The 12,274-nt window shown below is 44.4% G+C and overlaps 1 protein-coding gene across 2 annotated transcripts in view; it reads right to left on the bottom strand.

Annotated features, from left to right (window-relative positions):
• LOC120949220 (mucin-2) overlaps positions 1–12,274 on the bottom strand; it is a 36,567-nt gene that overhangs the window by 15,075 nt on the left and 9,218 nt on the right. For both annotated transcript variants that reach the window (XM_040366365.2, XM_049605155.1), the window contains exon 2: positions 8,807–8,930. In XM_040366365.2, the coding sequence (XP_040222299.2) occupies positions 8,807–8,848 (42 nt within the window). In that variant the 5' untranslated portion in view covers positions 8,849–8,930. The remainder of the gene's footprint in view (positions 1–8,806; positions 8,931–12,274) is intronic.

Below are 12,274 nucleotides of genomic sequence, written 5' to 3'. Positions count from 1 at the left end.
TAATGGGTCCTAAAGTGGACGGCTTGTAGCTACAAGAATTATTCCAAAGGGTGGAAACATTTCTGTTAGTTTTGTTTTTGATCAACCAACATTTGCTTCCTACTATAAATACCTCAACTTGAACATCCGGTAGTCAGTTCGACTATTATGAATTCATGCACAAGACTTAAAGATCAAGGATTACCAACGTTGTCCTTCGGATTGAGTTGATCTATTTTGAAGAAATGCTTGGATTTGCCCTAAAATCTCCCAAATCAGCTTAAGTCTTGTTAGTTTTGAAAGTTGTCCCCATAATTACACGATTTAAATTAATAACAGTGTCACATTTTCAGCGTACGAGCAACCATACATACGCTAGCTTTTCTCACCCATCCCTTCCCGTGCCACCGTTCAATAATGTCGCACGGGCTATCGAGCGATGGCATAACGATTTGGCTGCCAGCTTTAAACGACGACCTTGACAATACTGGCCTTTCACCTTCACACGATGAAGCGCGTGCTTAATCTTGGGCTTAATTTATATCCATCCCCACGCGTGTGTGCGTGTGTGTCTAGTGATGCTATTGGAGAAAAGAGAGAAAAAGCTAACGCCAAAGCTGTACCGAAGATAGATACACCTTACCCAAGGAGTACCACGGGCGAGACTAGCCGGTCTCTGTTTTTGGTCAATAAATCATCTTCATGTCGATGAACTGGCGGAGGAGCTTTCTTGACACAGCCAACTGACTGGCCCGATACGGCCCGACACCTTCCCAGGCACGGCTTACGCACGGTGGGTACGGTGAAACGGGTATTGCGTAAAAATGATGCATGTCCCATCGAAATGCAATGCTTTGCAATGGTTGCCTGGAATCGATCAATCAGGATTGAAGCATTGAGGCTGGGCTGAGGGATCCGTCCCAGGCCGGAGGTTAGAAAAGTAGCCCGTGCAGACCTTTCGCAGCAGCAATGCATGCACACAGGTGGGTTATGGCTATCGCTTTGGATCATGACTAAATTTATCGCCCCATTGTGTATGCCCACAGCCTGTCCACGTTGACCGAGCTTCGCCGGCTTCGACTTCGAAAAACTGGCAGCAGATTGTCAACCGGCTTGCTTTGATTGACTTATTGAGATGAACGTTTTGGCGCACTGCGAGTGGCGGCTAAAGGTTACGCACACATTAGTGCCGCTGGGGATCGATTTTTGGGATGAGTGGTCCGGGCGGCTAATAGTACACGCGGTTCATAATTACCGCTTCTGGCAGTGTGTCGGAGGAAGGGGGATGAATGTGGGTTGTACGAAAACCGCATTTGTATTTATACACCGTCGAAATGTCGGACTTTGGCGGCATCGCGGTGTTTTGCTTTCAGAACAAACGTAAATGTGTGCCGTTGGGTAAATGTCAATCTGCTATGGGCTCCATATGCGGAGATCATCTTCAGGCAGAAGTGCCATCGAAATCGAATGGAAGAACGAGCTCACGTATGCAAAGCTTATGCTTCTATTCGTTCGGATGCTGTGTATTTTCGATACGCACCACATGTCGACAGATGATTACCGCAAATTACCGTTCTCGATGAGTTTTCGATAGCAACAACAGACTGCAAATTGTATGTAATTGCGGCGATACTAGGCGGCTAAATGAAAGCAATGATACCCCTGGTAACTGTCACTTTAAGCAGTGCTATTAAATTTTACTCCTCATTCGATTCATGCAAGTAAATGGGCGTGCAAAGTAGATGTAATGAAAAATCGATTATTTTTAATGACCACTGAAGGATAAGTACAGAACATATTTCGGCTCACTGTATACTATTTTTGTTCATCAAGCACAACAACAGTTAAATATATGTGCCAAAATGCAAATAACTTTCAAATTATTGTATCTGCTAGTCATACCAACCAGTCACTTACATCACAGCACTATGTTTTTTTTTCATCTCTCTGCCACTGTCAGTGTGAAACATGTTGTACGACAAACAGCAGCAAAAACAAGGATACGGAAAACATGGCTAAAACTGTAGTTACGTCTACGAATCCTTCCACATTAAGGTGTGCGGTTTTATGTCAATTGTACGTACGACGCATCAGCTCATACGGTGTGCAAGACGGACACACCTGTTACCCATGCTGGATTAAGGTTGGGATTTGCCAAATGGTCGTAGTTCCGTGTGGTGTTTTTTTTTTAACGTTGGCAACACTGAATGAGTGCAGGTTGTGTAAGTCTTGCTTTTGACTAAGGTAGTATATGATATTGCTCAGTGTGGTGAAATAAAATTGTTTTAAAAAATACCGCAATATTATTGTTATCTCTAGTGTAATATGTTTTATCTAAAATGAAGCTTTCAAGAACTTTTTAGTGAAAAGCTTACATAGTTTGTTCAATAGTTGCTTTTGTACTCATGAATGGTCTTTTTGATTCTATTTCAAAGCTCGAGCAAATAGGCTACATCTTCTAGATCAAATCGTAAAATAAAGCAATTTATTTGATGAGAAATTATTGCAATGAAAAAAAAAAAAAAGAATAGAGCGGTATGATAAGACGCCTGAACAGTAAAACAGGACTGATCCATTAGTTGCTCTATGTCTTTCGCTTCAATAAATGTCTAAATTCGGTCTTCCATAATGCCTTTTGCCGGGTGCCATTTCTCCAGAAGCCACCGTACTGAAACACGGCCCATCTTCTCATGCTTGATTTGATCGACTCATCGTTTTTGGCCAATTTTGGCCTTAACGAACGCGTGCAACAATTAATCAACCCCTGTAACCCACCCTGTAACGGACGGCCTCAAAATGGGAGTCGAATCATCGTTCGAGGTGATTTTGACCTTTCGGCATTTTCCAAGAATAGCGACAGAAAAAGCGTGCAAATTGATGGATGAACTTGCCCCAACGGAGGTATTGGGTTGTGATTAGATGGTGTCAAAAATATGCTTTTATTAATAGCTACTAAGGAGAGATGGAAAGAAGCGGCATGTGCAAGAAAGGATCAAAAGTGAGCGTTCATAACGGGGTAGCTTATCAAAATGTCCTCCAAGGGGGTTCCACAAGTTTGACCACAGCTGAGTTGTGTCTTTAGTGTACCATCACTTGATGCATCATCGCCACCGACTGCACCACTGCCGTACGTTGGTTGATTGATTGTAATTTTGTCTACCGACGCGCTTTGATTTGCATAAAACCAGGCGTAACTGGACGTGCGAAGGTCACCATAAAGTCCGGATAAATGACGGATTCCGCAGTTGAAGCTTCTTTGTGTGCCATGCGAACGGGCCGCACTCGTCTGCAGATGTGGCGCGAAGCGCTTGAGTTGGTGATTAGTAAACGGATTTTACAAAACGGGCTACAAGTGGCGACAAGTTGCCTGGCCATGCGTTCAGGCTAAGGTTGAGTTGTGGGAGAAAGATTTGCATACAGCTAATTACCCGCTGGTGTTGTTATGAGGATATGAAGAAGGTGAATTATACCAGTGTCGAACTGTGTAACTGTTTCGCAACGAGTACTTTACAGTTATTACTGTTTCTTGTAATATTTTGCCATGAGTCATGCTTACAGGTACTACATAGAAGCAACTTTTGTAGAATTGGAATGTCTTTATTCATTGAAAGTGGGATCCCTTATCGAAAGAAACTATTGCGACTCAAACACTCAAACAGAATAGATGTAACACATTTCACAAGAGACACCTGTGAGTGATATAATATTTCACGAAATGATGATATCGAAACAACTTCGCCCCAATCGCCATTCGGGTGAACTATCTGTAAATACATCAATTCCGGGCAGTAAATTTAAAATTCCTAAGGGCATCGTGGGTCCCCGGCCATCCCAACAGGATTGTTTTTTGTTTGTAGGATTGTTTTGGGGACAAAAACTTCTTTCGTCACTCCGGAGGCGTCGCATCGTCTGCCGGTCTACCATTGACCAGCTGCAGCCTCCCGAAACGGTTAGATAACAGCGATAACAACTTTGCCATCGGTCTCAAGGGCACCAAGGGATGGACGGGATTTGGAGCACCAGTTTCAGACCTATCGGGTATCTAGGTCCCGTGTTAGATAACACGTACGCGGTTGAACACCTTCACTGTTGCGTCCCTTACCGGTTTGGTCCATCCTTCAAACAGCCGACGGAATTGATTGTCGTGAGATATTAATGCGCGGATGGGAATGGGGTTCGGTCTTAATAGATAGACGGCATGGGTGTTCGAGGATTCGAGGGATATGCAAAACAAACTCTACCATCTCCTGGTCGGGACCGGTGTCTGATACGCACATGAGTCAACCTGTTGTTGCCAGCGAAGGTGCGTAGGTTGGATCGGTCCAACGTCCTTCCCTTCCTTCCCACCGTGGGGCCTTTTCAGCCTTTCCAGCTTGTGGGGCCTTTTCAGGGTGGAGTCTCACGTGTGCTACAGCATTAGCATAAAAATGTGCGGCTCGTAAAACCATTTCAAGGTGAACCATCCGAAATGATCGGCCATCTACCTTCTGGCAGGGGGTAGGTTGAAGATGCGATGCTCATCGCTTGGGCCTGGGTAGAAAAGCATACGGCGTTGCGAGCCGGGGAGACAAAAACGCGGTCTCTAATTCGTTTGCCGACTCGCCGTTGGAGCCTACGCTGGAGCGGAGTTAGCGTACGTTTGTTGGAGTGTTTTTTATTCGATACTCTCTCAGCAAGCGTATGCTGTTTTATAGCGCCCGGCGGTGATGGCAAAACTTTTGCTAGTCCCTTAAGCTTAACGCAAGTTGATGGGGGAGCACCTCATGTGAGTATGTGTGCTTTGCAGCCCCTCGTTCGAGAAGGTATTTTTAGAGAATTTACAACCGGCTTCCAACTTTAGACGGGTCGGTCCGGTTGACCTTTTCGGTGCCGGATAAAGAGAGAGATGTTCCGTGCGCGGAACGATTCACTTCGCCTGTACACGTGCATTGCCGGCAGTGGGACAGTTTGCGCTTGTAATCTTCGGCGACAAATTGAATTCGATGGTATGGAAAGTATTTTGATTTGCCAAGTTTCTCAAGCGCAACAAAGTGGGAATGTTTCCATCGATTGTAAAGGCAGCTGCTGGTAAGGTAGCAAAAACAGAGAAGATCCTAAAAGAACCATCAAATAGACAGTAAAAATGGTGTCTGTTTTGCTTGCACGAAGCAGCTACCCAATTAGTGCCTTTCCAGTGAAGAGGGTTTTCGCACGATTTTTTTATTTCTTCTTTTTCCTTAAAAGCTTTGATTGTGATAAATTACTCTCGTCATTGAATAATCGTGACATTAGTGTTAGCAGATATGAGTGCGTGCGTATTGTTCCCGTGGGCCATGAAAGATTGGCCATATTTGATGTTTTGATTAAATCATTGTATTTTAAAAGGCCTTCGATCAATTTGCAAACGCTTATCAAGGTTCTATCTGTTGTATTCTGAGTGTACTTTAGACCCGTTGGAGATAGGAAGCGAACAGCTATTATTTATTTAACTTACGCTGGAATTGTTGGAAGCTTTCGTTTGTTTTAGGGATTAGCGTTCATCTATAAAAGATTGTACACTATCGCCTAAATCCGCTTGTTTACGTTGGTTTTGCAGCTTTACGTCTTTAGGCTATTAATAGACAAAGAAATCATGTTAAGTAGCCACACCTCGGCTGCTGATCGTCACCATAAGCTTTATTTTATGTGTTTTCTTCTTAATGTTAGTAAGTCATAGGCTTTTGCCTGAAGTCACCACGCACTGCGTTTGCGTCAAAAAATTAAACTCCAACAAACATTAGCGAGCATCACTTCAAACCCCTTTCTGCTCCTTCGTGGTACCGAACGCCAAGGTGGTTCCCAAAATTTGCTGATCCGTCTTACTCGTGTAGCGATTTTCAAGCATCATCATGCTAAGCCTGTAATCGTTGGTCGGATAATGCCGTGCGGTTGGATTTAACGATGCTTGGCGAACGAAGCAACATCACTCCTTCAGCATCACCAGCAAGAGGAACTGGCTGAAATTTTTGCTCGAGAAAGCGATGCCAAGGGCGTACGAATAAAAAAAAATGAAACTAAAAATAAAATAAAACCTGCTGCCCCGGTGACCCAATGTGCTGCTTCCCGTCCGCTCCGGGAGGACTCCGATGCCGAACGGTGATGTGGTCGATGATGTTGGCTGAATGATGAGAGGCCCTATCCGCTCCCTTTGGCTCAGCAAGATGATGCTTTTTCAAGCTTATGCAATCACCGGCATTTTCAACTTTACGGTAGTATTATTGGGTTTGGGTTTTATTTCTTTGACGTTTTTGAAGATGTTCCGTTTCGTCGCGCCGGTGTGCTGCGTTCGAGTAATGATAGGCTTCTGGTCAGCTGGCGACCGGGAGCCTCTCAAAAGTGAACAGAGAATAAAAACAAACAGCCAATTGACAATTTAATCATACTGAGTGTGCATCCTAGCACTAGCGGGTTCAGTGATTTTTATATTCATTTTTTTATTTCCCAGCGTTTGGTGCATAAAATGTTTACTGTGTTTTGTGCTTTCTTCATCACAATGTTAAAAGATGATGACTTTTTGTGCTTGATATGCAGCAGAAAACAAAATATAAATCCCCACCCACAATTGAGCTCCCGCCGGAGGGAAGATAAATTTCATCCGGTTGTCCAATTACGGTTTTGCGTTGCGGACAACACATAAGAGCCGTTAAATAAAAAAGCGCACCACGCAACAACCCCGTACGGCCTCTGACCCGTACGCGTTAGTGCCGATGGGCGATGAGACGCATCCCCGGCTCACACTCGTATCACACGGTTTGCGGCGGCGATCGAAAAATAACAATCAATTACATTCACCCGGCGCGCAACGAGCTGAAGAAGATGCGCCAAACCGGTCGCCAACCGAGATATGATGCAATCGACCCACTGCTCGGGTACTTGGTGGTCGGCCGTCGTTGACTTTCGCCGCCCAGCTGGCACAGCGTCGCGTATTTACATGCAATCGATTACTTGTTGGCAAGGCGGGACCAATGTTCGGCCGCTTGTACCGTGGTACGAGTAAACCGAACGCTTTGCGGCCGTGTCTGGGCCCGGCGTGGCTCCATGGTTTGCCTGTTGCAGAGTGCAGAGGAGGAAGATGCTGCGTGCTTCAAACTGTTCAACGCCGGACGCCGGGGGCAGATTCGGTAATTCACCAATTACGGCGAAGGTGACAAAACAGGTTGTGGTGTGGAGGTCATTTTACCCGGTTGGGTAGTTAAGAGGGTTCAAAATTTATTTGAAAAAAAAAGAGAGAAATACGGGTGAACTGGGTGCACACATTCGATGTTGACATTTGGGATGGGCAATTGCTGTTTGCAGTAAATCCTCCTCTTGGACTGGTTCAGTGGTAAGGTGGTTGTGGTTGTGGATGATAATTACACAGTTATCGCATTTGCTGTTGTTATCCCTATTTCTTGCCTCACAGACACTAACTTTTTGTTTCTAAGGTACTAATTTTGATTGGCGTGACTTGTATCAAAAGCATTATCAGTAGAAAGCAGTTTTTATCGGCAGAACTTCGAAATGAAATTGTATTACCTCTATCTACTCAGTGACGTAAAGTGTTAATGTTTGGTGATAATTAAGATATCTTAGCTCAAAACAATCGTCTTATAGATTCACATAGACGTTATGAATTCTTAAAGTCAATGATCTTGTTCTGTGTTGTTTAAGATGAGCATGATAATGGAGCGCAGCAAAAGGTGTGAACATTCGCTGGAATTTTGACTGGTATCAATGTTCTTTGCAAAGATATACACAGCCCTTGTGCTTCATTCGACATTTTAGGGTTATATTTTCTAGAAGATGAAACATTTGAAAAACAAAAATGCCCATACTTTGTTCATCACGATTCGAAGAAATGACTTGAATATAAAACGTTTACTGCTTCTATGACAATGCCAGATCAAAGCACAAACTGATAACTGACATTGGCTCCCAAAGCACAAGGATGGCCCTTTACGACCGGTTTTTAGTTTCCTATTCAGTTCAAGGTAATTTAAACGTAACTTCAAACCCGCCGAAACTCATCCAACTCATTCCGGTTGGGAGGATTTCGATAGTGCCAACAAAACTGGTTTTGATATGTGACATCAGCCGCTGTCGAATGAATGTTTCCTGGTGTGTCCGTGTAAATGTAAATGAAAGATGGCAGACTGATAAAATGAATGAAGATTTGTGTGCTCGATTTGCAACGCACGATAGGTATATCATTTTTATAACATCATTGTAACAATTTAATCATCTCACCAATAACTTCAACATATTTTAATAATACAGTTTCACATCACGTCTCGATCGTAAAGCAAAGCAATTAACCGGCCACCGCTTATTGCCGATAATATCGAATCGAAAAAGAATCGATTTAACTCCCGATACGTCTTTTAGGTTTTTTTTTTAAATCATACCTTAATCGAACGATTCGGACAAATTTGCATAGCGGAATAGATTTGCATAAAACGGGTAACGGCAGCGAATGGTCAAAGCGGATAGGAAAGGAGAAGAAAATTCGGGACTCAGGCTAAGGGAAGGGACTGTTAACACCCCAAAGCCTGGCGCGTTTGATACATTTCTGGATAATTCAGCAAGAATAAGACGAAAACCAGCCGGGAAGGGTTCGTGCTAGACCTTCTAAAAATAGAGGCAAGGGTACTATTTCATCCCATGGTAATGTGTATGCTAATGATGTTCTACCCTTTCCTCGAGCGCGGCTATCGTTTGGTCGAAAATTGAAACAATTTTCAAGGGTTTGTCGTTTGGGACGGCAACACCTTCACCTACTTGCCGCTTTTTTTTGTAGCGGTGGTGCTGGTGGTAAATTTCAATAGCTCACCTGAACAAGCAGCAGGATCCCGACCGCTCGGAATCCCAACATTTTGGGGGTGCCTCAACAACTCCTGAAGAATGGCACGACGTGATATAGAATGTTGCGTTGTGTTGTTTCACGAGGGCGTTATCTGGAAAAGAAGAAAGCAAAGCAAACAGAGAAACATTATTGCTAGGAACCTACACAAGACGTCCAAATCGGAGGGTAACATGTTAAGCGGATGTTTTTTTTGCTAGCTCTGCCGAAAGGATCTGGATGATAGCAGCTTTACAGATTGCCTTCCTGTGGCCTGTCCAGTGACAGTTATTGTCCAGCTACGGAGACATGACCACAGCACGACAAAAGGCTCGTACGAGCTGCTAGTTGGAAAGGTCATGTCCGGGTGTCCGCGCCACTAGCTTAGTGATTTTACAGTTATGTTAACTTCATTTGAATGACGAATTTCCCTCCACCCTCCCTTGAGACTCCCTAGCGACAGCTGTCGCCCTTTTGAAAGTAACACGAACAAAAAAAAAACGGGTCTTAACGTAATAGCTCCGTTCATTAGCGCAGTAGTTGGGGTGCTTGCAGGCTTCGCTTTGGAGCGTCCGATCGGGTAGCGCTGATGTACGGTGATGCTCACCAGCAACAGCTTACCTTCTATTAATTGTTGCCATTATTTGTTTGACATTTAGACCGTGCAGCTTGCAGCTACACCTCGGTATGACGGTTGGCCGGTTAGACGGACCCGAGCGGCTGGATCATCTTCAGCCAGTGGCCGTCCGGCCCCAGTCCAGTTTGCCTGGGAAAGGGAAGGCATCTGCTAAGCCCGTACACCCGTACAAGGAAGAGAGAGAGGGGGCGAGCGGGTGCAGTGGTACCACCGGTCGTGAGTTATGCATTTTGATCGGCGTTAAATCGGCGCCTTTTAAACGCGACCTGCTGGCCTTACAACCGATGCGGCGGTGGAGATGGTGGTTGGTATTAGATTATTTTTCCAGTTTATGCGGTTCCATACGGCACTGGGGTGCAATCTTTGGCTTACGTTCTGAGTTGCATGTGCAGTGGGGTAGAGGAGGTCAACTTTGGTAACCTCGTCGGATAATCGATTTTTGACTGATCGTTTGCAGTTGCCGTGATAAATGGTTGAAGGTGGCCAAGATCCATCAAGATCGGCGAGAGCATCCCAGTGCAAATGATTAACTATCAATGATATTTGATACCTTTTTGAGTTAGTTGATTTATTACGTTGATAGCAGTGTTAAGGTTTTCAATATCTACTAAAGGTTATTAGAAAATAATTTCAATAATAGATAAAAATAGATTTAATTTTTTCCACGAATTACATTACAGTTGATGTACACAGCAAGATCATGAATAACGTGCTCCATATATAAACACTCCATAATCTCGGCAAGCACCTTATCGCATCATTAAAAATAATTTCTAAGTGCTTTCCATCGTTTCCATCACTCGGTCACACACACGTCTAGTTTAAACATGTATACAAAATGGACACGATCCATCATCACGCGGTGTCATTGATGCTGTGCTTTAATCCACCCTGGCGTCCTTTCCCAAATATAGCCTCCCATCTCAAGGACTATTTTTAGCACGGAACAGGTATCACACGTCAGCCCACTACAAGGCGCGAAGGATCAAGCCCACTCCAAGCAAAGGTCTCACATGAAGTCAGCTTCCCCCCCCAATTGGGCCCCGTTATGGGACGTTTACAGTCGGAGGAGCAAGAAGAAGATTTTCATGTCTTCTTAAATTTTACTGCTTGTTTTTTAAACACTCGCTTCCCATTCGTCCTCTCTTCGTCCAATCAGGTGGTGGTTGCGGGAACGAATTTTACGAACCTTCTTAACGCACCGACGTGAGGTTGATTTCATGGATGTGGCAAAGTTCATTGATTGAAGCGACCCGAGGATGATGTATCGTCGCGGATCATTGATTACCGCGGGATTTTCACTTCACCGTTGGTACTGCTTGCCTTTGGCTAGAGCTAAAACATGCTTGGAAGCTACTCGTCTCAGAAGAGGGCTCAATCATGTGTCGTCGTCGTTCTTTGTAGGGATTGTAAAAATAAAAGTATAAGTGCCGTCGTAAAGATATCGCTCATAAATGGGTCGCGTTGTTAAAAGTGCAGATTGGAAGAGGTTCGTGGTTCGAGAGGAGTATTTCCAAAATTGCAAAATTCTTTCCATTGAAGATACGAGTAGTAAAAAAAAACATTAATAGCAATTTCACAGGTTATTGGTTTGAAAATATAATTTAAGGCGTCTGATGACTTGTTGAATCGGTGACATTCACAAACGCTTCTCTTTGCTTGAGGTATTTCTAGCTCAGTTGAAAGTTGCATAAAAATGCTATTCTAATAAATTCATATACCGAACGACCAACTTAAACGTGATGAATATTGCCGGCCAACAATGTTGCAGCAACAACGTCCTTCGGCGCTCATCACCTATGCCCCCTCCGTCCACCATATTGCCACAAGTTGATGACTAATGAAACGACTTGGAACGACCCCTGCGACACGCCATATACTCATCCCCTCAGCAACCCTCTCACACTGTCAGGTAGCTCAGGTCTGTAAGCTCGGTACGCATCTTTTAATTGCACTGAACTTTGCCTTTTTATCATCTTCGCTGTGACGTCGGCCCAGGCTGCCCAGGTCCTGTGTTCCCCTGCGGCAGTTCGATACGAGGATCCGCTCGCATTGTGCGGCAGTGTGTGGTGTGATGGGACGATTACACTCGTTACGACCACTTGACAACTCGCTGCTGGTTCGCGCCGTTTGCACCTGTACCGTCGAGGCCTATGTCGTCCCATTCGTTGTGTCACCCTTTGTGTGGAGCTTCACAGACTGGTATACGATGTGTGTCTTCATCAATCGCGACAGTGGTTCATCTTGACATCGTCAGGTTAATGGGACCGTACTTTCCGATACATTGGGTGGGTTTTTTCAGATGAGGGGATATCCAAAAGGTAGTACAACAGACACAACCATTCATTCGTTCGTTTCGTCAAGCAGACGATAGGACTGTTCGAAGAAACCACTCACCATTAAATCAAGTTCCAAACGTGGTCACTCTAGCTTTTTTGTGAGAATAAGTTATTTATCTCTCCAACCATTCCTCACGGCATGCCTAATTAAAGCACTCTGTATTATTGGTTTAGTTCCTCAAATAATTGCCGCAAAATAGGATCTCCTGCGAGGGGCTAAAACTATCCATTGGGCCAGAGCTACAAAAGAGCCTGCTTGACTGGTGCTAATCCCTTAACGTTGACCTATCAACGTTTGCAAGTCAATGTGTGCTAAATGGTTGGCGTGTTTGTGTGTTTGCTTTGTGATGTCTCACTCTCTCTTTCTCCCCATCAGACGAGTCCTTCCTAGAATCCCGACATGGTATCTTACCAGCAATGGAGATGGTTCCTGCGAAGGACACAGGAACGACATGTCAGGCATGTCTACACCCTTGGCGTTTA

Source organism: Anopheles coluzzii, chromosome 2 (assembly GCF_943734685.1).
Source record: "Anopheles coluzzii chromosome 2, AcolN3, whole genome shotgun sequence".
Classification (NCBI taxonomy): domain Eukaryota; kingdom Metazoa; phylum Arthropoda; class Insecta; order Diptera; family Culicidae; genus Anopheles; species Anopheles coluzzii.
The sequence above is the reverse complement of the archived record's forward strand: the minus strand, read 5'-3'. Positions and strand labels throughout refer to the sequence as shown.